This window comes from Gopherus evgoodei, chromosome 23 (genome assembly GCF_007399415.2).
Source record: "Gopherus evgoodei ecotype Sinaloan lineage chromosome 23, rGopEvg1_v1.p, whole genome shotgun sequence".
Taxonomy (NCBI): Eukaryota; Metazoa; Chordata; order Testudines; family Testudinidae; genus Gopherus; species Gopherus evgoodei.
Window position 1 is genome coordinate 13840742 of NC_044344.1, and position 25565 is coordinate 13866306.

Consider the following 25565-nt stretch of genomic DNA (forward strand, 5'->3'; position numbering starts at 1 on the left):
ATTTTAGTACTTCTCAGCCATAGAGCAATGCGTGCTAGTTTAATTCTTCCTATTTATGGAGAATGGCAGCATAAGGGGTTAAACAGCAGTCTAACCTTGTCTAAAGCAACTCAGTGGGATAGCAGAAGTCTTAACTGCAAATCCCCCGCTCTAAGCGCTAGATCACATTAGGAACTAGGCAACACCCGTCTCCTTTCCATGGTGACTAAGCAGTTCAGCCTGATTTCACCCCCCACCCCCACCCCAAGAATGCTTGGAAAGGCAGCTGCTAGACATCAAGTGGGACTCAAGTTTTCCCTTCCCTCTGCTGACTCACCCATTCCAGGTCCTACACTCTGTTTAGAGCCACTGTCAAACTGTGGTAGTTGAAGATACTTCCTCACTATTTAGGTTGCTTGAATGGCAAGGGGCTGGTCTATCCCCAGCACCCCACTATCAAAGTCACTTCCCCCTGGATAGTGGTGCACAAGTGGCCTCTCAAGAGCTGCACTGCTTTAGTTAGCATACCAGCAACAGATACCTGCAAAGAGATGGAAGAGGTACATGGCACCTCTGCAGCCTCTCCTGGTTCAGGAGAGAAGGAGCCCTATGACTTAGAGAGCCTCCTGTACTTTACAACCAGAGTACCTGGGAGTTTTCCTAGGAGCCTGTGTATTATATATGGCTGTAGATGCAGTGTGCTAGGATGCTGCCTGCCTCAACTAAAGAGGCATTTCAGTAACTGATCCTCACAAAGCAGCAATAGTTACAAACTTTATTATACATTCAACCTTCACAAGCATTAAAAGCATTACATTTTAATAAGAGTTCATTTACATCCAGTGGACTTTGTCACAGCTTTGATGGTCTCACACCTATCTTGCTTGGAGAGCTCATGCAGAAGCACTAACTTCATTGCAGCATGGACCTCTCTGCAGGTAATGAGGCGTCTCTTGTTGTAGAGAGACAACCTGGCAGCTTCTAATGCAGCTTTCCCAAACAACTGTGGTTTATCCAGAGAATTTATGACATCGGCAACCCAGCAGGAGACCCCTGAGACTTGATGAGTCTGCCAGAGAAGGAGCATTAATGTCAAGTCACTTGCTTAGAAGTGCACTAACTTAGTGGCAAGTTCAGCAACACCACTAGTTCTAAAAAAGCCTATCTAACTGTTAGATCAGGAACCAGAGACTCTGTTAATGCACAGAAGCCAGGAGTTCAAAGAGCTTTCATATAGTTGAATGAAGGTTGCTTACCACTGGCTTATACCCTTCCAGAGTGCAAAACCAAGACTTAAGCTCATGAAAGCCTACACCACACACTGCCATTCTCCCACCTCCTGTCACTGCCCTCAAGATCATCATAGCACTATAAAACTCTCCAAGACACACTTCAGCATTGTCAGGGAAACAAGCTCCAAGAACCTTCATAGCTTCTAGTAGCCATGGGGGACCACTGCAGTCAGTCTGACCTCCCACATGACACAGCTCATAAGCAGGGATCTTGGGGCATTGTAGTTGCAAGTCTCACAGCCTGCCATGCTGAGCACACAGAAAGTGGAAGGTTTTCTAAGCTATGGGTAAGGGTCTGTTGCATTTCCCATGCCTGTTCCACATGGGCAGAGTTACGGTTGCATGGGAGGAGTTAGACCAGGAAACAGATAGTTAAAAGTGTGAGGTTTGATTTCCTTGGTCTGGAAGAGTAAGAGGCAAAGTTCAGCAATTTTTATTCACCTTTAACAAATCAGCTCTTGAAGGAGCCAAAAAGCATGTCACAGACTAATCAAGTAGCTCAGGTGACTCACAAAAACTGTGTTCTCAACTTGGAGTCAGTCAAACCTCTCAACTTCTCTCACTTCCCTCCCCAAAACAGGGGATGCCATTATATTAGTCTGGCTAACTGCTGTGCAAGCAATGAAATATCTAACCCCTATTTGTTAGAAGAGGGCAGCTGTGGGTATCTCCTACTTGTGGGTCAAGTACTCACTGTAGTAACACATCAGAGGTTAAGTTACTGCTCCAGAAGCCTGGGAGTATTTAACCAAATACCAGTCCAAGTTGCTTAACAAAATGGGGAGGCACAAAGTCTAGAGGTGCAAGTACCAACCTGGTCTTAGCATGGTCTATCAGGACAGCAGGCTGCAACAAGACTGAACAGGACTCACTATAAATGACTGTAGGTACTTTATACTGAACAGGAATCCTTAAAAGGGCTGGTGGTATTTTACCATCTAGAGCAGGAGGCATTTTCAGAGCCTCCCTGCCCTCTGAGCAGCCAAGAGACCAAGCAATAAGTGTCCTCTCCATTCCCAGGTGTTGATTGGGTGCCTGCAGAAGCAGGTAGGCAGGCATTGCTCAGCAACATCAAATTCACAGACATAAGGGTGCAGACAAGTGTGTCATAGGCAAGATAATTAACACAGTTAGGCAAACAGGAAAATCACACCTACATTTCTCCAGTTAGCTGCTACTTAACCTTTAAGAGGTTCTCTTTCTAAGCAACCGTAGTTAGGGGCATAAATGTATACTATCAGCACCCCAGACAGGAGCCAGAACAGACCTTGCTTACACCACAGCAATTTAAGACTTTCACCATAAACAAATTTGAAGTCCTAGTGTAGGTAAGGCTCCTGCAGCTTGTTAAAGGAGAGAGAAAAATGTTAGCTAAACCTGCTCTAAACAAGTCTCATCCACACAGCATTAAGAGTGGCTTATGTAGACCAGTAACTCCCCTCAAGAAGTGTGGGGCAGGCAGAGCTCTCCCTCCCACTTGAGGGCTCAAAGATAACATTCATATTTAAACTCTTATTGCAGCACTTGTAGAACCAGGACTTACTTGCTTTAGGACTTTATATATGTAGGTAGAGTAGCCCTCCTTTCTCTTGCTACTGTAGAGTCTGAGACACAGAGGATCTTCCCTGGCATAGTCTATCTTCTGCCTTAGAAAGGGAACTGAAGAAAGCTGCATCTCTGCTATTAAGACAGATATCAACACAAAAAGGAAAAATGGCATTTACTAGCTTGTTGCATACAGACTGAGACTAGTTCAAAACATCTCTATCCCCCTCAGTGTGCAGATTGTACATCTGGGAGAGGAGAGTACTCTCTAGAAGCAAGACTAGCTTAAGCTATATAATTTAGCTCCTGAGTTAGTATTTTTAGATATTTCAATGTCTAGTTAATATTTTTTATAATTCATCCCACAGATTAAGGTATTTAGCAAGATAACAAATGCTAGTCATGTTACTGAATACACTCTGGGAAGACACTCAGATATTACATGTAAGAGCTATAAAATAATTGTAAATAGGATATTGTGCACAACTATTACTCCTTACCTGAAAGGACCATAGCCACTGTAAAGTAGAACTAGTACTACTACCAAACCACCCCTCCAATTGCACTGCTTATAATAAAACTGCAGAGAACAAATACATCTACAGACACCAATGAGAGAGGTTAGCTTGTTCTATTGATTCATTGACTTCACCTGCAGATTACATTCCATCCTAAAGACCCTGATTTCAATTAAAGAGCCGGTAGCTCCAATATCATATTTATACACATTTAATTTTTCACGAGTAGTCACACTGAAGTCAATGGGACTACTCGTGAATAATCTTAAGTAGGTAAATAAGTCTTTGCAGGCTTGTGAGAGTTTCCAAGCATAGAAAACGATTCCTCCCAAAATGCTGGGGATGGGGTCCTCCAAAGCTATGGGATCCAGCCCCCAACCCAATGTGGGGCTGTAGTGATAGAGTGCCCCCCTGTGCTGTGGGATCTAACAGCCCATTGTGGGCCCTTGGGGATGGGGTCCCATGGGGATGTGGGATTCAGCCCCCAATGCAGGGTTCTGAGGATGGGGTCTCGTGGGCCTGTGGGATCCATCACGCCAATGTGTGACCCCGGAGTGGGGTTCCCCCAAGGCTGTGGGATTCAGCTTCCCAATGCAGGATGCTAGGGATGGGGTCTCCTGGGGCTGTGGTATCCAGCACCCAATGTGAGCCCTGGGAATGGGATCACCAGGGGGCTGCAGGAACCAGCACCCCAATGTGAGCCCTGGCATTGGGGTCACCCGGGGGCTGTGAGATCCACCCCCCCATGTGGGCCCTGGGGATGGGGTCATCTGGGGACTGCAGGAACCAGCACCCCAATGTGGGCCCTGGCGTTGGGGTCATCTGGGGGCTGTGGGATCCACCCCCCCATGTGGGCCCTGGCGATGGGGTCATCTGGGGCTGCAGGAACCAGCACCCCAATGTGAGCCCTGGTGTTGGGGTCATCTGGGGGCTGCAGGAACCAGCACCCCAATGTGGGCCCTGGGGATGGGGTCATCTGGGGGCTGTGGGATCCACCCCCCCATGTGGGCCCTGGGGATGGGGTCATCTGGGGGCTGCAGGAACCAGCACCCCAATGTGGGCCCTGGCGTTGGGGTCATCTGGGGGCTGCAGGAACCAGCACCCCAATGTGGGCCCTGGGGATGGGGTCACCCGGGGGCTGTGAGATCCACCCCCCAATGTGGGCCCTGGGGATATGGTCATCTGGGGGCTGCAGGAACCAGCACCCCAATGTGAGCCCTGGCATTGGGGTCACCCGGGGGCTGTGAGATCCAACCCCCCATGTGGGCCCTGGGGATGGGGTCATCTGGGGACTGCAGGAACCAGCACCCCAATGTGGGCCCTGGGGATGGGGTTACCCGGGGGCTGTGAGATCCACCCCCCAATGTGGGCCCTGGGGATGGGGTCACCCGGGGGCTGTGAGATCCACCCCCCCCATGTGGGCCCTGGGGATGGGGTTACCCGGGGGCTGTGAGATCCACCCCCCAATGTGGGCCCTGGGGATGGGGTCACCCGGGGGCTGTGAGATCCACCCCCCCCATGTGGGCCCTGGGGATGGGGTCACCCGGGGGCTGTGAGATCCACCCCCCAATGTGGGCCCTGGGGATGGGGTCATCTGGGGGCTGCAGGAACCAGCACCCCAATGTGAGCCCTGGCGATGGGGTCATCTGGGGGCTGCAGGAACCAGCACCCCAATGTGGGCCCTGGAGATGGGGTCACCCGGGGGCTGTGAGATCCACCCCCCAATGTGGGCCCTGGGGATGGGGTCATCTGGGGGCTGCAGGAACCAGCACCCCAATGCAGGGTGCTGGGGATGGGGTCCCCGGGATCGAGTCCCCCCTGTGGGGCGCAGGGGATGGGGTTCCCTCGGGGCTGTGGGATCCAGCCCCGCGGCGTGGGCCCTGGGGACGAGGTCCCCCGAGGATCCAGTGTGGGGCGCCGGCCAGGGGCCCAGGCCCGCGAGCGCAGGAGCCGCGGCCGGCAGGGGGCGCTGCCGGCGCTCGCTGGGGAAGGCGGGGCGGGGCCGCGCGCCCGCTTCCAGCCCGGCCAGGCCCCGCCCGCTCCTGGCGGGCTCCGCGCGCCCCAGGTGAGGCGGGGCGGGCGCTCGGCCGGGCTGAGGCGACGCTCGCGAGCCGCGCAGGCCGGCAGAGCCCCCGGCGCCATGGCGGAGCTGGAGAGCCTGGAGTTCGGCAAGGCGGACTTCGTGCTGCTGGACGCGGTCTCCATGCCCGAGTTCATGGCCAACCTGCGGCTGCGGTGAGTGGGGGGCGGCCGGTGGGTCTCCCGCCTTCAGCCGCCGCCCGCGCTGTGTCGTCCGCCGGAGGGGAGGGGAGCGGAGCGGAGCCGGGCGGGTGAGGTCACGGTCCGGGGCTGCTCCGAAAGGCCGCCGGCAGCAGCGCCTCTGGCCCCCCTCCCGCGGTCCCGCCTCCCCCGCGCCCTTCCGTGCTGCCCCGCGTGGACCCGCTGTGACTGACCCAGGTGCGGCTGCAGCGCCGCGCCTCGCTGGTCCCTTCACTGCAGTGCGCCCAGGTACATCGGTCGGGCGAAGTCCCCCCTCGTTCCCGTCTCTTATTAGCCCGCTGCTGGCAGACGAGCAGCGCCCGGTTCTGGAGATCACAGTGTAAAAATAACACTATCAGGGCAAGGGCACGGTCTGGAGTGTGTAGACAGTGTGTCATTGGGCTCGACTGTCTTGGCAAATGCATTGAATCTACGTTTATTTTACCTTGGGGTTTGTGAATTGAACTGCACATTGGTTTTCCTTAGCATTTACATATGCAGCCTACTTTTTAATAATCCTGGATGGTAGGCAGAGATGACCCCATTCTGCAGATGGCAGGAACTGAGGTGGAGAGCATTTATGACTTGCCCATAGTCCCTACAAGCCAGTGTCAGAGCCATGATTAAAACAAGGATGTTCCTGACTCCGGAGCTAGTTCTCCCAGCTGTTACACCCCACTGCCTTTCTGTGGGTAAATAGTATCAAACTAAAGTCCTCTGCTTGCTGGTATTAAACTCACATTTGTTGCAGCTCACAACTTCCCTCAAGCAGCAGCAGAATGAATTGACAGGACCTTTGATGTTAATACAGCTGTTAAGAACCTGATCAATGTCAGCTTTCCCAAGCAATAACAGAATTAAACTAAGTAACTGCAGATGCATTGAGTTTATTTATTGGAGTAGAGGAGGACCCAAAATGAGATTGTGGGAGGAGCAGAATATCACAGACCCTTTAGGACTGTCAGGAAGAGAATATGTGGAAGTTAGAGAGAGTCCTTTTGGCACCCCGGGGGCTAGTGGGAGACATTTTGGATTTGTCACACCTTAACCAGAAGGTGATATGAAAGAGAGCCCCTGAGTGGAGTCCAGAGACCGCATCATGGTAGGAATGCACCTTACCTCTTCTCATCAATTTGAGGGAGATTTGCTTCTGACCCGGTTGTCGTCTCTGGAGCTTGCAGGTTAGACTCATGGGACCACTTTAGCCCTCCCTTCTGGACCCTGGGACATGGTTGTGCTCCATATGTACCTACAGTCCACCTGCTCTGTCAGCTAGCATAGTAAGTGCTGGAGCATAAGTGGTAGCCATCTGTGATGTCATGCTGAAGGTTCAGAGTTCCAACCTTGTGAACACTGGTTACAATTATACATAATATTTATTTTTTACTTAAAAAAAATCCTAGAATTTGCATACAAAAACGATATTAAAAGAACTTTATTTAATTGCAAAATCCAGCACTCAAAAGTTAGGAAATGTCAGCTTTGAGTTTGCCCTTGCAACCATATGTGTCATAGTCTTTAACACATGATCTCTGAGAAAGAAACATAAAACAATTGAGGTTAAGTAATTTTAGTTAAGCTATTATCTGTGCTAAGTTTCTCACAATTCTTGAGATCCAATCTCTGTTCCTTAGCTAAAATACAGACTGGAGAAAAAAATTAATTTGTAACTTTTATTAGAAAAGGATAGAATTTAAAGCAAATAAGAGGCCAAAGACAGCAAAATAAAGGTGGTTTGATAATAGTGTTTCAAAGCGCTTCCCAAAAGAGGTAAAGGAGAGGTGAAGTGGTTTGCTGAAGGTCGCCCAGAAAGTCAGTAGCAGAGGTGGGAATAGAAACCCAGATATCCTGAGACTCAGTCCAGTGCTCTGTCTACTAGGCCATTTTACTGTTTGGTTCAATACCAGTAGTTTTAGTAACTATTAGTGAAACAGATAACAGTTGTACATCCTTCTGTATCAGAACTTCATTATTCCCTTCCCCTTAGTTGTAAGTTAGTAGATCGCTTTGTATGTTAGGCTGTCTGCAAATACAAATAAAGAGTGGATCAGGCCCATTGGTCATTTGGGCCTTTCAATATTTTGGTAGGCTTCACCTTAAACATTTTCACTTTCAGTTGGTATGTTAAGCAAATATAATGTGCTACTTTATTTAATATAGAACAAATACCCTAACTTTGTTAATGAGTACATATATTTCTCACTGATTGCATTTCTATTTAAAATTGACAATATCTGAAGTGTTTGCAGTACTGTTTATGGTCACTTGGCAGTGTCAATTCCTCAGATTGTAGGAGTCTGTTATACAGTATTATAGATAACTTTTAATTATCTACATAGGCTTTGATTAATTTTTAAGAAACTCTTATCTCTGTTTACTCATTAATAAAATTATATGGTATAATACGGTATCAAATAATACCAGTGATGGAATGCTAGATGGGGAGGGATCTCAGTTTCTACAGAGAATTCTTTTCCAGGTATCTGGCTGCTGGGTCTTGCCCACATGCTCATGGTCTAACTGCTCTTCATGTTTGGGGTTGGGAAGGAATTTTCCTCTGGGTAAGAATGGCAGAGGCTATGGGCATGTCTTCACTACAAAGTTAGGTCGACTTAATTTGACATCCAGCTGCTGCAGTATTTAAGTTGGTCGTGCGTGTTCACACTGGACTCGTGTCAATGGAATGCATCTTTACTAGCAGCACTGCATTATGTATAGAGCAGGGCACCTTGGATAGCTATCCCATAGTGCAACTAGCCTCAGGGGGTTTTGGGAAAGGCTTGCAATGCCTCATGGGTCCAAAACATTGTCGTGTGTGTGGTGGGGGGGGGCACGCAGTGTGGGAACATGGCTTTGAACTCCCATGATGCAGTTTCATCCCTTCCTCCCCTGATATAGTGGCAAACAACCCATACTTTTTCATGCCTTTTTTCGAAAGCCTGGCTTAGCTGTGTGTATGCCAGCACCTGAGAACCCTGGACCCGCACTCAGCTATGCACTCTTGTTGTGAGCATTACAAACACCTCACGCCTTATCCTACCATATTTCCAGAGCGGAGACAGGAACCACTATGCAGAACTTCGCAATGTCATGCAAGCAGTCCTGCTGCAGGCCATAGAATGAAACAATTCCTGGTTGTTGCTGGTAGTCGTGCGGCAGCTGAACACAGTGGAATGCCATTTCTGGTCCTGGGAAACAAGCACTGATTGGTGGGATTGCATAGTTATGCAGCTATGGGATGATGAGCAGTGGCTGCAGAACTTTCAAATGCAGAAAGCCACTTTCCAGGAACTTTGTCATGCAGAGCTTTCCCCAGACCTGACGCACAGCAACAGTAAAATGAGACCTACTCTGACAGTGGAGATGCGAGGGGCGATTGTTCTATGTAAGCTTGCAATGTCCGACTGCTACCAGTCAGTGGGGAATCAATTCGTAGTTGATAAATCCATCATGGGAGCTGTTGTGATCCAAGTGTGCAGGGCCATTAATTGACTTCTTCTAAGAAAGGTAGTGACTCTGGGCAAAGTGCGGAACATAGTGGATGGTTTTTCTCCAATGGGGTTTCCTAACTGTGGTGGAGCAATAGATATCACACATGTTCCTATCTTGGCACCAGACCACCTTGCCAAAGAGTACTGTACCCAAAGGAATACTTTCCAATTGTGTTGCAAGCGCTGGTGGATCACAGGGAGCGTTTCACTGACATCAGTGTGGGATGGTCAGGAAAGGTGCATGACGTGCACATCTTTAGGAACACAAGTCTGTTTAGAAAGCTACAATCAGAGACTTTCTTTCTAGATCACAAAATAACCATTGATGATGTTGAAATGCCTATAGCGATCCTGAGAGACCCAGCCTACCCCTTGCTCCCATGGATTATGAAGCCATACACTGGCCACCCAGACATCAGTAAGATATTCTGCACTTGCTCAGCCTGGTGGTGGAATGTGCCTTTGGACATTTACTAGGTCTAACATACTAAGCAGTTTGCTTACTTGGTTAGACCTCGGTGAAAGCTATATCCCCATTGTTCTCTCTGCCTGCTGTGTGCTCCATAATATCTGTTAGTCAGAGGGAGAAAAGTTTCCGTAAGGGTCGGGGCATGAAGGTGGATAGGTTGGAGCTAATTTTGAGCAGCCAGATACCAGGGCAATAAAATGAGCCCAGCGAGAGGCTTTGAAAACCTGGTTCAGTAATGAGCCACAGTAATGTGCACCATTTGTTTGCATTGTGCCTTCCCATACCATCCCCTCTGTTGCATCAGTTTCCCTGTACCTCCCGCTCCCACTTCATGCTTGGAATAAATAGAGTATTTCATTCTTGAAACATTGACTTTTATTGCACAAACATGAAGAAACTGAAAGAACAAGAAAATAATTTAACCTGGGGCAAATGATATGATAAAATTGGGAGTGGAGAAACCAAGTCGGCTTTCCTGAGAAAGCACAGAAGATTTGCCCATCAAAGGTCTTCAGATGGCTTTGTTCTTAGTACTCTCCCCTGGTGTTGAGTGGAAGGGATACTGCATCTTCCCCCCCACTTCCCGGAATGTTTGGGGGAAGGGGATTGGGAATAGGGTGCTGTTTGCAGGCTATTCTGTGGGACCTGCAGAGGGAGTCTAGCAAGCTGTTTTTCTTGAAGTTCAATCAGATACCTCAACATGTCTGTCAAGTCCTTCGTAATCTGCAGCATCTCATCCTGTATGGTATGCTTGTACTCTTGGGATGCTTTCCTGCTCTATGTCCAGTTTTTCAGACAATCAGATCCTCCAGGCTCTGAGCTCTGTATCAGCTGTCCCAGAGGTGTTCATTATCTCGTTGAACATGTCGTCATACAGTCTTTTTTTCAATCTTCTAATCTACGGCAGCCTGTCCGCCGGTGTGGAGGATGTGCTGAAGGCCAAGCTTTCCACTGTAAGGCATGCAAAGCACAAGGCAACCATTGTCAGTGCATACCCAGGGTCTAGTACAAGGTTGCTATTTAAAAATCCCTCCCCATATTATACTCAAGTGCAAGCCAGAACATAATGAGAATCCCTAGCTATTCAATGAACTGGTTTGCTGTTCCAGCTATGGTGAATATGGCCCAGAGGCAAGAGTGACAGGCCTTGTGCTGCAACCAGTGTTCCTTCTAATTTTTCCCACCCATGTGTGGAATTAATTTTGTTTTGTGCACCAATGTGGAGGTGATGTGTGACACGTCAACTTCATATCAGTGTACATAACAAAATTCATGTGGTGGGACCAAGGGGTTTGGAGTGTGGGAGGAGGCTCAGGGCTGGGGCAGAGGGTTGGGATGGGGGGGAGGGATTTGGTTGGAGGGGAAGGCTCTGAGGTGGGGCCAGGGATGAGGAGTTTAGGGTGCAAGAGAGTGCTCCGGGATGATGGTGGGGAGAGAGGACTCTCCCCAGCTCTCTCTCTCCACAGCAGCACCTTGGCTGGGGGAAGAGGTGCCTCTCCCTGCTGCAGCAGCTCCAGGGCTGGGGCTGCAGTATAGGCACCCCTTCCCTGGCCCCAGCAGAGCTGGGGCCAGAGAAGGGCGCCATGTCTGGATCTGGGCCTGTGGCTGCCCCCGGGCCAGATCCGGGCCTGCAGCTACCCCAGTCGCTACTGGATCCAGGCTTCAGCATAGTTAGGGCCGGGGAGCTGCCCCGCCTGTTTCTAGGTTGGGGCACCCTTCCCCTGGCTGCAGCAGCTTACAGGGAACTTAGGATGCAACTTGTGGAAAACCAGTGTTGGAAATGCAGGTGGACAATATCTCTTCTCCTCAGTAGCATGGATGTTGCTTTGAGACCAGAGACCAGTGTTAAACCTCCCAAATTGCGGTCTCTGTCCGAGGTGGCTCCAGGAGTAGGAGTGTTTGTGGCCATGAGAGAACAGAGGAAGCCCACCCCTCCCTGGCCTTATCACTGCTGGCAGTAGTCGCCCTGGACTCGCAGATTCTGAAGTCAGTGCCGTCACTTGTCACCCAAACCACCGGCATGTTAGGGAAACCATGGTTGAGGGATCTGGAAATCACTATAGGCGGTGGATCACATGTTCTGTTGTTTGTGTTACGAGCATTTGCAATGAACACTTCTGCCTGGAAGCATAAGTATTTTGAACTTTTAAGCATAAAGCATATAACACAAAAAGATAGGCATTAACTTCATGACACTTAACGAAAGCACAGAGAGAGGATGGATGCATGTCGAGGCAGAACTAATATATATTGCACAGGCAGCCTTAAATCTGGCATTTCCTAATTTTTGAGTGCTTGACTTTGCAATCTACATGTTTTATGTAGTTTTTTGTATTTAATACTAACGCAGACTCCTAATACAGACTGAAGAGCATCCATTTATCTATTACATTGAAAGTGCTTAATTTTCCAATGTACAAAACAAGTAAAATATTCATTATAAATATTACAGATAAGTATCTCAGACTGACAAGTATTTTGTGGTCTGTATTTAATATGGCCACAGTAAAAACAGTAATTTAGGCCATAGTGAACATAGAGAAAATATATATTAAATATTTAGTTTGTATATTTTGTACATTAAACACAGTTTTTCCTTTGGTCCTGTAAATATCCTTTATCATAAACTAAGGAGTGATAGCTTCTTCTCTGGCTCTTATCCTTTGTGTGATTCCTCCAGCAATGAGATCAGCAGCCATATAGCTAAGTTTGTGGTGTGATCAACTCTAACTGAGCTCTCAAGATGATCCAGTGGCAAGTTTTGGAAGTTGCAGGATCCTTCAGCTGCTGTGTGTAGCTCCTTGTAGTCTTTGCAGAAGGGTATTTAGATGACAGTAGAGTTGTCTTTGTGCTTGTGGCATATGCGTATCTCAAACTGAGAACAGTTTTTCCATTCCGTCTGGTTACACTCTCACTAACTTGAAATGGTTTGTTCAGAGCGTATATTTGGACTGGTTCCACTCTGTGCCGTAATTCTGGCTTCTGCCGGGACTATTTCTGTTCAGGGTCACTGGTTAGCGCAGGCAGGTTGTACTCGATTTAGTTCCCAAGAAAGCCAGATGTGGGTGGAATGGAAGTCATATCAGCTTCAGTGCATACAAGGACATTTCCCAAAGGATGTCTTCAGTGGGGGAGAGACAAATGCACTGCACTGTTCAGCTTTTTAATATGTGAATAGCTGTATGTGTAAAACTGGTACAATAACTCCTCACTTAACATTGTAGTTATGTTCCTGAAAAATGCGACTTTAAGTGAAATGATGTTAAGCGAATCCAATTTCCCCATAAGAATTAATGTAAAGGGAGGCGGGGGGGAGGGTTAGGTTCCAGGGCAGCTTCCCCTATTCAGCAAGCACCAGAGGTGGGGGGTTCAACCTTCAGCCTGCCCACTCCACTCCTTCCCCCAAGCTCCTGCCCTTGACCCACCTCTTCTCCCCCCCAACTCCTCCCCCTTTACTTCACTCGCTGCATCCTGGCTCCTCTCCCTTCCCTCCCCTGCCTTCCAAATGCGGCAAGCCAGCTGATTGCCGAGTAGGGGAGGGAGGGGGGAGGCTCGCCGAGTCCTCGCTCCTCTCCCCTCCCTTCTGCCAGGGCAATCAGCTGGCTTGCCATGTTTGGGAAGGAGGGGGAGCCTGCATGCTGAGTCCTCACTCCTCCCCCCTCCCTCCTGCTTCCAAAACGCCGCAAGCCAGCTGATTGTCACTGGCAGGAGGTGAGGGGAGGGGGAAGACTCTGATCTGCAGAGTCTGCCGGCAGGCGGGTGGTGGGGGGCGGCCGTAGGGAGGCTGCCAGCTATGGAGAAAGCAGGCATCCAAACAATGTAAGAGTGGAGCGTTGCACAACTTTAAATGAGTATGCTCCCTAATTGATCAGCAATGAAACAACGTTAAGCGCGACAACTTTAAGTGTGAAGTTACTGTTCTAGTTTAGACTCCATGTTGTTTCACTTCTTGGTTATTCGGTTATGAGCCAATCAGAATTCCAGTGTATGATATTTTTGTGATGTGGACATTCCGTATTGAAACAGTAATTTCACTTAGCCCATCAAGCAGCTACTGGATGATCACTTCTAGTTACTTCTAACTTAGGCTGTGTTTGAACCCCTTAATAATGAATTTACTGTTTTTATGTACTACTTAAAATCCACCAGTCATTCTTTTCTCCAGCATTTTAGATTAATACTTATTTCAGAGAGTTCGCACGTGCAGTTCAGTCTCTTGATCAGGTATATTTGCATGTTTCTTTTAAAAATTTTTGGTGGATTTTTGCACTTTACACAATTGCAAAGAAACGAATCTCAGCCACCTTAATTCAAATGAATTTCACTTTAGCAGAGATTGTCTCATTATTTTGTTAGTAAATTCTTTGGTAGACATTTTAGGCTTAAGTATTCTCAGGCTGCATAGAGATTGGTGTACCAACTAATGCTCTTTCAGAGGGGCTTGCAATAAATTGAATTCAAAAGAACTTTTAAAACAGTGAGTCTTTTAAAAAATGTCAGACTTTTGCAAAAGTCATATAAAAATGGCAAAAGCAAATTTGTTCTAGACTTCCTTTTTAAAGGGCAGGTTTTGGTGGTTCGGTGAAAAATTGGTTGATGCAGAGAATAATGCCATTTTTGAAATTCTCTGTAGTATCTCTCCTTTTTCTGGACTCCTTTTGCAATAAATCTGAAATAGTGTGTGTATTTCATTCATTGCTCTGTACAACAGAACCTCAGAGTTATGAACATCTCATGAATGGAGGTTGTTCGTAATGCTGAAGAAAACATTATGGTGGTTCTTTCAAAAGTTTACAACTGTACATTGACTTATAGATTTGAAACTTACTATGCAGAAGAAAAATGTTGCTTTTACCATATTAATTTAAAAGAAACAAGTACAGAAAGTTTCCTTACTTTGTCAAATCTTTTTTCTCTTTATCTTTTTTAGTAGTTTATGTTTAACACTGTACTGTACTGTATTTGTTTTTTTGGCTTTGCTTCAGCCTGATTGCATACTTCGGTTTCCAAATGAGGTGTGTGGTTGACTGGTCAGGTCATAAGTCTGGTTTTCGTAACTCTGAGGTTTTACTGTATGTGACAATTGCTGCAATGTCATTTATACATAGTTAGCATTTGTCTAGATAATGATTCATTTATATAAGTAATACCTAGCTCTTATATAGTGCGTATCCTCAGATCTTAAAGTGTTTCACAAAGAAGGTAAGCATCTCTATCCACATAGAATCATAGACTTTAGGGTCAGAAGGGACCATTATGATCATCTAGTCTGACCTCCTGCACAATGCAGGCCACAGAATCTCACCCACCCACTCCTGTATCAAACCTGTGTCTGAGCCATTGAAGTCCTCAAATCATGGTTTAAAGACTTCAAGGTGCTGAGAACCTTCCAGCAAGTGACCCGTGCCCCACGCTGCAGAGGAAGGCGAAACCCCCCCAGGGCTTCTGCCAATCTGCCCTGGAAGAAAATTCCTTCCTGACCCCAAATATGGCGATAAGCTAAATCCTGAGCATGTTGGCAAGACTCACCAGCCAGACACCTGGGAAAGAATTCTCAGTAGTAACTCAAATCCCACCTCATCTAACATTCCATCACAAGCCATTGGGCATATTTATCGCGAGTTGTCACGGAGTCAGCGGGCGATGCTCTGGAACTGCTCCCCACCAAGCCAGTCAGGACTTTGGGGAGCCTCCTCTCCCTTGGAGCAGACTTGTTCAGGGCAAGAAGCTCACACGTCTTCACCTCCTGGGTCTCTTCTTGGAGCATTCAGCATCCTCTGCCCCTCCGTGCGCTTCCCACAGCGAGCCTGCCCCAGCGGGGTCCTGCGAGAGCCACAGGGTCCTGCACCCCCACTTTGCAGTCAGACGTGACTCAGCCAGCCAGTAACACAGAGGTTTATTCGATGACAGGAACAGGGTCTAAAACAGAGCTTGTAGATACAGCGAACCAGACCCCTCGGCCGGGTCCATTCTGGGGGGCAGTGAACCAGAACCCCCATGTCTGCCCTTCACTCCCCGATCCCAGCCAGCTCCAGACTAACCACCCCTTCCAGCCCCTCCTTTCTGCTCAGCTCCTTTCCTGGGCCAGGAGGTCACCTGATCCCTTTGTCTCCAACATCTTCAGCTGGCACCTTTGCAGGGGAGGGGCCCAGGCCATCAGTTGCTAGGAGACAGAGGGTCAGGCATTTAGGTGCACTGGCCCTTTGCTCTGCCAGATACTTAAGAACTGTCATGGGGACACTGAGGCACCAACACAGTATTCAGAGAAAACATTAAGAACATTCCAAGTTCGTCACACTAGTAGTCAAAGACAAATAAATTAATTGCCAAAATTAGCCTATCTCATCCCACCATCCCATCCATAAATTTATCAAGCTTAGTCTTGAAGCCAGATATGTCTTTTGCCCCCACTGCTCCCCTTGGAAGGCTGTTCTAGAACTTCTCTCCTCTGATAGTTAGAAACCTTCATCTAATTTCAAGTCTAAACTTCCTGATAGCCAGTTTATATCCATTTGTTCTTGTGTCCACATTGGTACTGAGCTTAAATAGTTCCTCTCTCTCCCTGGTATTTATTCCGCTGATATATTTATAGAGAGCAATCATCTCTCCCCTCATCCTTCTTTTCATTAGGTTAAACAAGCCAAGTTCTTTGAGTCTCCTTTCATAAGGCAGGTTTTCCATTCCTCGGATCATCCTAGTAGCCTTTCTCTGCACCTGTTCCAGTTTGAATTCATCCTTCTTAAACATGGGAGACCAGAACTGCACACAGTATTCCAGATGAGATCTCACCAGTGCCTTGTATAACGGCACTAACAGCTCCTTATCTCTACTGGAAATCTTTACTCCTGGAGGAATTCTGCGCCACTATGCAATGCAGAATTTTGTAGAAATCAATGTTTTATGTGCAGAATTTCCTTTCCTGCACAGAAATGGGCTGCAGTGTTGCTGGCTCCTACTAGGGGCTGTTGGACCCAGCAGAGCCCAGCTCGCATACCGAAGACACTGCCAGGGGGATGGGCAGAGTTCCTGGCAGTTGCAGTTCCCTGCATGCCCTGAGAGAAAGATACAGCAGCATGCAAGAAACTCCACACAATCCTGGGACCCAGCAACAGGCTGTTTCTTCCTTTGGATCCCTGGGCTTGGAGGGGTAGAGGGGGCGGCTGTCTAGGCAGGGGGGCATGGCTGGGGAGGGAGCGTGGGTATCTGGGCTAGGGAAGGCCTCGCAGCTGGGCTCTGAGGGGCAGTGGGTTTGGGTGTATTGGCTTGGAGGGGCCGTGACTGGCAGGGATTATGAGTGTCTGGCCCCTCAACCCCCAGCTGGGCTCTGGGAGGGGGCAGAGAAACAGGAAACTGGGTTGTCATAGGAGTTTCTTTAACTCTAACTCTACTCCTGGGGGAATTTGTGTGTCTCTATATTGTTACAGACATACTTGCTGACAAGCATTTTGAAATAAATTACCAAAATAATTGAAACTGATGTGATTACGTAATGTTATTTTGATAAATAAAATCTGCAGGATTTTAAAACGTATGCAGAATTCTTATTATTTTGGCGCAAAATTCCCCCATGAGTAACATCTTGAAGAAGGAGAAACTGAGATACAAGGAGGTGAAGTGACTTCCCCAAAGTCCCCCCAGCAGGCCAGTGGCCGAGCTGTGAATCGAAGCCACATCTCCTGAGTCCCAGTTCAGAGCTCTCTCCACTAGGCAGCCCTGTCAGACTAGATGGAAAAAAATGCATCAAGTGGGTAACCTGCTGTATTTTGCAATGACAATATAACATTTATCTGGTCAGTCCACCCAGGAGCAGCCTCAGCAGCCAGTTTCTTCCTCTAATTCTCAGGCAGGTGCAACTAGGCTACCCACCTAGGTATGCCAGCCCTGTATAAAAAGACTAGGAAGTTAACAGCAAAAACTTCATTTAGTGACAGCAGATGTTGCATCTGTAAACAACCCACCAGTCCAAAAACTTGAAAGCATGTAAATAAGAGAAAACTGTACTGTATTCCTTGCTGCTTTCATGTTACATGTAGTGTTCTTAATGTGCTCCATAAGGCATTCATTTTAATCTCCAACAGATACTGAAAGCGATATACATCTTAGCTTCATCAAACTCACACTTTATACAAAACCGGAATGGTGACATCAGGAATGTTATGATAGATTCACTTTCCATGTGAATGGTTTGTGTGACCGTCAAATTGGCTATAATATTGATACAAGAGTATGAGGTAGCTGTTAAGGTTTTGTGGCGGAGTGCAAGTTTAAAGTTGGGCCATCTATTGCTTTTCGGTAAATGAAGATAGAAGTGAGTCCAATATTCCATAAGCCAGTGTTATCAACGGCATGGTAGTCGGTGTCAAAATGGCAGGGAATGCAGAAGAGTTTAAACAACTTCAAAGATTTTTGGGTGGTGGGGCATGTCCTGATCCAAACTTAATCACCACCTAGTTCTAACTTCTAACTAGAGTCAAAATGCGTTACATAGGCCATGTCTACACTACCACTTACGTTGGCAAAATTTATATTGCTCAGGGGTGTGAAAAAACACTTCCCTAAGGGACATAAAATTTCGCTGGCATAAGTGGTAGTGTGCACAGTGCTATGTTGGCAGGAAAGTTTCTCCTGCCAACATAGCTACCGCTGCCTTTTGAGGTGGTTTTATTATGTCAGCAGGAGAGCTCTCTCCCATCGGTACAGCTGTGACATTGTAAGCTTGCTAGTGTAGACATGGCCTCAGTGATGCAAGGTGGGTGAGGTAATATGTTTTATTGGACCAACTTCTGTTGGCGAGAGTAGGGTGACCAGATGTCCTGATTTTATAGGGACAGTCCCAATTTTTGGGTCTTTTTCTTATATAGTCTCCTATTAACCCCCATCCCCGTCCCAATTTTTCACACTTGCTGTCTGGTCACCCTAGGTGAGAGAGACAAGCTTTTGAGCTACACAGAGCTCTTCAGGTCTGGGAAAGGTACTCCCAGTATCACAGCAAAATGTAAGGTGGAACAGTTTATCATACAGTTTTAGCACATATTGTATGGGACTATTCAAGGTAGAGTGATCTGTTAACCTGCACAACTGTAGAAGTGTTTTCTTTGAGGAATGGAACACAACACGTTCAAGAGATGAGGTGAGAACTTAATTTCATTACTATGCTGAACACTAAAAAAAACATGGACTAGAGAGAGAGAGTGGATTTGTGGCTTATTTACAGCAATCTGTAACACACTAAACCCCTCTTGTTCTATGACAGCAGATATTACTTCACCCACCTTCTCTCTCTAATATACTGGGACTGACATGTTTACTACTACGCTGGGTACTAATCAGTGATGAGCTACTTTGCCTGCTGTGATGGACTACCATTTTCCCCTTTGTCAGAAAGAAAGTAATCATAGCATCTCATGTCTCTCATGGTGATAGTGTACATTAGCTTCAGAGAGGTGAAAGATTCTGAATAAAGTGATGTCCAGGAGTAGGGGGGATGGTGCTCTTCTTGGAGTGCTAACTTACATTTGTTTTGTTGCTCCTAGCCAAGTACTTGAGTTCACAGACCTTGTTTGTAAAGGGTGTTTACAGTTGCTCAGTGGTGTATCTGTAATAAGAACAAAAGAACGGCCATACTGGGTCAGACCAAAGGTCCGTCTAGCCCAGTATCTGTCTACCAACAGTGGCCAATGCCAGGTGCCCCAGAAGGAGTAAACCTAACAGGTAATGGTCAAGTGATCTCTCTCCTGCCGTCCATCTCCACCCTCTGACAAACAGAGGCTAGGGACACCATTCCTTACCCAGCCTGGCTAATAGCCATTAATGGACTTAACCTCCATGAATTTATCCGGTTCTCTTTTAATCGCTGTTATAGTCCCAGCCTTCACAACCTCTTCAGGTAAGGAGTTCCACAAGTTGACTGTGCGCTGCGTGAAGAAGAACTTCCTTTTATTTGTTTTAAACCTGCTGCCCATTAATTTCATTTGGTGACCTCTAGTTCTTGTATTATGGGAGTAAGTAAATAACTTTTCCTTATCCACTTTCTCCACCTCACTCATGATTTTGTATACCTCTCTCATATCCCCCCTTAGTCTCCTCTTTTCCAAGCTGAAGAGTCCTAGCCTTTCCTCCTCTCCAAACCCCTAATCATTTTAGTTACCCTTTTCTGAACCTTTTCTAGTGCCAGTATACAAGTCTTGTAATACAAGTCTACATTTTAAATGTTTCCTTGTAGGGCACATGGGACGTAAATTCCCACTATGTTGGCTAAAAGGATCAGCTTAAAACCCTTTGGGTTATTTCAATTACAGGCAAACTTTGAGCTAGCATTATCCTTTTTTAGTATAGAAATGGTAAATTCATACTAAACCACCTTAATATTAAATTAGTATTTGAGATCCAGTTTAGCTGCTGTTCAGTTGTATTAATGTCTGACACTTTTAGTACACTAAAAGGAAGGACAACAGCTGTAAAGTGTAAGAACAGGCATATAATATCAGGTATGAGGCTGCTTTCAAGCTCTTCAGTTTAGTTTGCACTTACTGTGATTTTTTGTAAGTTGTCTGCTAAAATGCCAATTTATAATTTAGAGCAACACTCAGGGCTAGTCTACACTAGAAGCACTACATCAGTGCAGCTGCACCATGTCTGGTGAAGGCGCTCTGTGCTGATGGGAGAGAGCTCTTCTGTCGGCATAGCTCTACATCTGAGAGAGGCACTAGCTATCAGGGTGCGTGGGCAGGGAGAAATAGCTCAGTGGTTTGAGCATTGACTTGCTAAACTGAGGATTGTGAGTTCAATCCTTGAGGGGGCCACTTAAGGATCTGGGGCCAAAATCTGTCTGGAGATTGGTCCTGCTTTGAGTAGGGGGTTGGACTGGATGATCTCTTGAGGTATTCTGTGTTGGTGGGAGAAGCTCTCCTGTTGTGACATAGTGCTGTCCACACTGGTTAGGTCAGTATAATTACATCACACAGGGGTATGGATTATTCACATCCCTGAGCGGTGTAGTAATTCCGAAGTAATTTTCTAGTGTAGACCAGGGCAGAGTCTATTAGCTATACACAGGGTTTTTTTACTGAGTGCTAGCAGCTTACAAGGATGTGCTAAATTAAGGCACTGGTTCTGAGCTGATGTTGATTTTGCTTATGTTTTCTGAAAGACTGGTAATATTGGTTAAAATTAATGTCTGTTGCTGGAGACTGGAAAAAAATCTGGCTTGTCCTTTGAGAATTCTTTCTATGCATTCTTGCTCTTCACAGGTATGTGTGTGTACTTGGCAATAGGGATTGGAATGATCTAGAAAGCAGTGGTCTCTTGGCCTATGTTTAGGATTCCTTGCAGACCTAAACACTAGTGTAAAAGTATACAAAGGACTGCCACTCTGCCTGTTTTTGGTTCCTTTCCTCTGCCGAAGGCAATAGGTCAGAGCCAGCTTTGTGCCTTGTTTATTTTTATATAAACAAGTTTTATAGTTTTAATAGTGTAGTTTAGAAACGTCATTAAAACTAGAATAAATAATTATTGGTTTGGCTACCCTGCTTGGACCCATCATACTGATCATTTTATTTATATCCAAGTGTCTGTGGCAGGGGTGTCAAAATCATTTTGTGCACAGGGTCAAATTCTATGTTTATGCCCTGTCAGCCTGGTTTTACATTTAGGACCAGATATTCCCTCAATCCACAGTGATCGCCCACTGATATCACCAGGAAATTCCCAGAGAGATCAAGGGGGAGAACCTTCCTGTTATGTGTTAATTAAACTTTTAGATATTGTTTATTCAGTACCTTATTGTCACATTCTTTCTTCCTCATTCTCCTTTCCTTTTTCTCTCCCTCTTCCCTCCCTGTCTCCTTGCAAGCAACTCTCTCTCAATTCCTGTCTGGTCTGTTTCATTCAATGTGCAGAAAAGATCAGCAATGTAATAATTAATGTTGATGATGAAAGTGAAGCATGAGCATGATCTGGGCGTGAAGCCACCAGCCCTTATGAAACTAATAGTGCAGAATTTGTAGCACTACTTCCTTGTCAGCATAGACTACCACGAGTACATCAGACTTATCTGCTCTCTGTACTGGCTTCCCTTAGACTATCGAATCAAGTTCAAGGTTTTGGTTTTCATCTTCAGGGTGCTCAATGATCTGGGCCCAGAATATTTAAAAAATGACCTACAGTGCCAGGATAAAGACTGTGATCAACAATTTGCTCCTCAGGCACTGTTGAACTTACTGTCCTAAGGGTAAAGCTTGTCTGTGCAGGGTGAGACAGACTATATTTCTGTTTTGACTGTGTCCGTGTGATGTAGGTTGAGGTTGTGGCTGATCAAGACAAAATATTGGGCTTCATATGCAGAAATAAGATGTTTGAAGGGCACTGATCAAGGAGGTGCTCTGTATATATGCTATACTACTTGGGCCTGTCTCCAGTGAGAACAGACTCTTGCTTCTCCTCCTGGATGAAGTGTGGAAGGCTCAGGCCAAGGATGTTTTCTCCTTCTTGGTGCAGAGTACTTCAAACTGACCCATTCTGCATCTAGGCTGTATTGGAGCTGAGGAACTCTAAGTGTAAATAGTCTATCACAGTGGTTTTCAATCTGTGGTCTGTAGACTAAGGGGTCCACAAAAGGCTTTCGTTACCATAGAATAGTAGTTTTCAACCTGTTATCCGTGGGAATCTGCAGACTACGTCTAAGATTTCCAAAGCGATCCACACCTCCATTCAAAATTCTGTAGGGATTTGCAAATGAAAAAAGGTTTCAAACTACTAGTCTGAAGCACTCTTGGATCCAACAAGCTGTAAGACCAGAGGGTTTAGAAGATACTTGCATTCCACAGCTGGCTACCCTGAAAGGAAGGAATAAGCATGGTTTCCAGAGGCTGGAGGCGATGTCCTGAAAATGCTGTTGGAGCCATGGATCCAAGCAGATATCAGTGCAGAGTGATCAGTTAGATCTGAAGAACTGTGCTGTTGTTCCCTTCAATTTGGTGTCCTCTAGGTCTGGAGGGTGATGCCCTTAGCTCCTCTGCCTTCTGGGGGCCTGAATGAAACCAAGAATCTGATTTCAATTATCTTGTCCCTTCCTGCCTTTGGAGAATTGGATTCTTATTTATTCACATTTTGTTAGAAAAACAGCTTTAGCAGTAGTTTGAACCCTCATACAGTTTAAAGTTTAAAACATATGTGCATTACATTCTTTATCCTTCCAGTATGTCAAGTGTAAACTACTTCTTCTCCTGTTGACTTCTCTAAAATAAACATTCTTTATAATGAGTGCACACAAATTATTTTACACTGAGTGGTAGGTCTCCTTTAGCGCCCATCTTCTTTTTAGCCAAAAACACACAATGCACAGTCAGCCTTTGGAACTCTTTGCCAGAGGATGTTGTGAAGGTGAGGACTATAACAGGGTTCAAAAAAGAACTAGATAAATTCATAGAGGATAGGTCCATCATTGGCTATTAGCCAGGATCGGCAGGGATGGTGTTCCTAACCTCTGTTTGCCAGAAGCTGGGAATAGGCGACGAGGTGGATCACTTGATGATTACCTGTTCTGTTCATTCTCTCTGGGGCACCTGGCATTGGCCACTGTCGGAAGACAGGATATTGGGCTAGATGGACCTTTGGTCTGACCCAGTATGGCCGTTCTTATGTTCTTAACAGAATGATGGCTCTGACTTGCAAGTTGAAGGGGTAAGGTGGGGAAAAATGAGATCCTCTGGCTTTCAGGAGACATTAAAATATCTACCCCTATAGAGGACATAATAATACATAAGATACCACTGCATTTATTTGTGCATTTTCTTTTCTTACCTATAGTCTATTCTAATCCAATTGTAAGTGGGGATTTGAATGTTTGCTTGCTTGCTTGCAGTTGGGCATGGTGTGTTGCTCATATACAATCTTGAAGGCTGAAAGGGTGCTGGTATAGGCATTTTTTCCTCCTGGAGAGGTATGCCTGCTGCCACTCCTCCTTGTCCCTCCTCAGGCTCAGTGATTAAATTTTATCAGTTTCTTTTAGCTTCCTTAGAATAATTCAGTTTCTGAAGAGCTGTCTTGTGTCAGCATTTGGAATGAATGGAATGAAAACTCCTTCCAGTCAGTCAAAATCTGGTTTATGAGCTTATGGTTAAAGCTGCGAGTTTGTCACGAAGGTCACTGAAGAAACGGATTCTGTGACTTTCTGGGGCCTCAGTGATTTCTGCAGCAGCTGTCCTGGGGGCTGCCTGAGCAACTCAGGCAGCCTTGGGCCAGCCGCACTGGCTGCAGCTGGGGCAGTCTTGGACCATTGCCCTCTTTCCCCCCTCCCCACAGCATCAGGAGTTTTGGTGTGAGAGGGGGCTCACGGCTGGGAGTTAGGGCGTGGTGGGGGCTCCAGGCGGCACTTACTTCCGGGGGGGGGACCTCCCCAGAAATGGCGATATGTCTCTCCCTCAGCTCCTAGGTGGAGGTCTGGCCAGGTGGCTCTGCATGCTGCCTCTGCCCACAGGCTTCCACTGGCTCCCGTGGTTCCAAAACAATGGGAGCTGCGGAGCTGGTGTTCATGGCAGAAGCAGTGCGTGGAGCCCACTGGCTGCACCTCTGCCTTGGAACTGAGGGAGGGACATGTCACCGCTTCTGGGGAGCCATGCGGAGCTGGGTAGTGATCCTGCTAACCTCCCCAGCACCAGTGGGGGTCCCGGGCCGCCACCCTGAGCACCCACAACACCCCCACACCTCCCAAGCCCCGGTCACACAAGATTTAGGGTTATGTAATACAAGTCATGGACAGATCATGAGCTGTGAATTTTTATTTACTGCCTGTGACCTGTCCATGACTTTTACTAAAAATACCCATGACTAAAACATAGCCTTAGTTATGGTGGATTCTCCATCTGTGACACATTTTAAATCAAGATTGAGTGTTTTTCTAAAAGATGTGCCCTAGGAATTATAAGTTGTGGCCTATGTTATACAGGAGATCAGGCTAGATGATTGCAACGTTTGTCCCTTCTGGCCTTGAAATCTATGAATTTAACTTGTAACCCTGGATCAATTTTCCTATTCAGCAAAATGGCTGTTCATGTGACCTGGTCTTTACCAAGCACGGATCTGTCGCTGAGTTCCCCTTTGTGATCATCAGCTCGTCTTTTAGCATTGCCCATCTGCTCCTCCCCCCACGCCCAGTCACCTGGCCCTTCTGTGGCTCAGTCCATCAATGCTGAAGACTTTTCTTCTGCTCTCAGCCCTCTCCTCCCTGCAATCTCTTCCCTTTTTTCCATTGACCAGAGTGGCTGATTCTCTCCATGCTTCAGTGTCCTCCAACCTTGATGTCTCTGCTTCTATCCCATCGCGTGGTCTGCCTTGTCAATCCTCAACCCTGGTTCACCCCCGCAATCCACTTCCTTCTCTCGTGCTCTCATGCAGTGGAGCATCTCTGGAAATTCAGACTATGCTTACTTCCATTACAAGTTAATTCTCTTTTCCAGTTCTACCATTTCCCTAGCTAAGTGGCTTTATTTTTCCATCCAGATTGAATCCCGTACCGACCGCAGACACATCAGCTTCCGCTCTCCCACCCTCTCTTCACAGAAATGTTAGACTTTCACAAAGAGATACCAGACCAGATCCAGTATGACCTCCCCCTCCCCCATTCTTCCTGTCACTGGCTCTCTTCTGCTCTCCCTTTGCCATCTCAGTAACTCAGTCCCCTCCCCTCAGGTACCTTTCCCTCCCAATACCAGAATACCTTCCTCTCTTCCATACTAAAACATCCATCCTCGACTCCCCTCTCCTCTCCTCTCCCTTCTTCTCTTCATCTAAGTTCATTGATGTCAAACACTTCCTCTGTTCTGAAAAGTATGTCCATCTTGATTGCCCATTTGTAACGTTCTAACTTTTGCACTTTCTCCAGTGCTGTCCCTCTCGCATGGAAGAGGCTCCGCATAAACATCAACAAAGCAACTGCACTGTCCTCCTTTAAATCCATCCTTAAACCTCTCCTCATCTGAGGGTTACAAAAACTTGACAGTAGCTAGGCGGCTGG

The 25565-nt window shown here is 46.7% G+C and overlaps 1 protein-coding gene and 1 long non-coding RNA gene across 2 annotated transcripts in view; one reads left to right on the plus strand and one right to left on the minus strand.

The window, feature by feature from the left end:
- Positions 1–781: 781 nt before the first annotated feature.
- Positions 782–5641, minus strand: LOC115639099. Its single transcript, XR_003997600.1, has 3 exons — positions 5559–5641; positions 2815–2951; positions 782–1048 (listed from the first exon to the last, which is right to left on the minus strand). It is a non-coding gene; the product is annotated as an uncharacterized LOC115639099 (long non-coding RNA).
- Positions 5428–25565, plus strand: part of MYO1D (myosin ID) — a 341939-nt gene continuing 321801 nt past the window's right edge. The window contains exon 1 of the mRNA XM_030541463.1: positions 5428–5569. Within this exon, the coding sequence (XP_030397323.1) occupies positions 5475–5569 (95 nt within the window). The 5' untranslated portion in view covers positions 5428–5474. The remainder of the gene's footprint in view (positions 5570–25565) is intronic.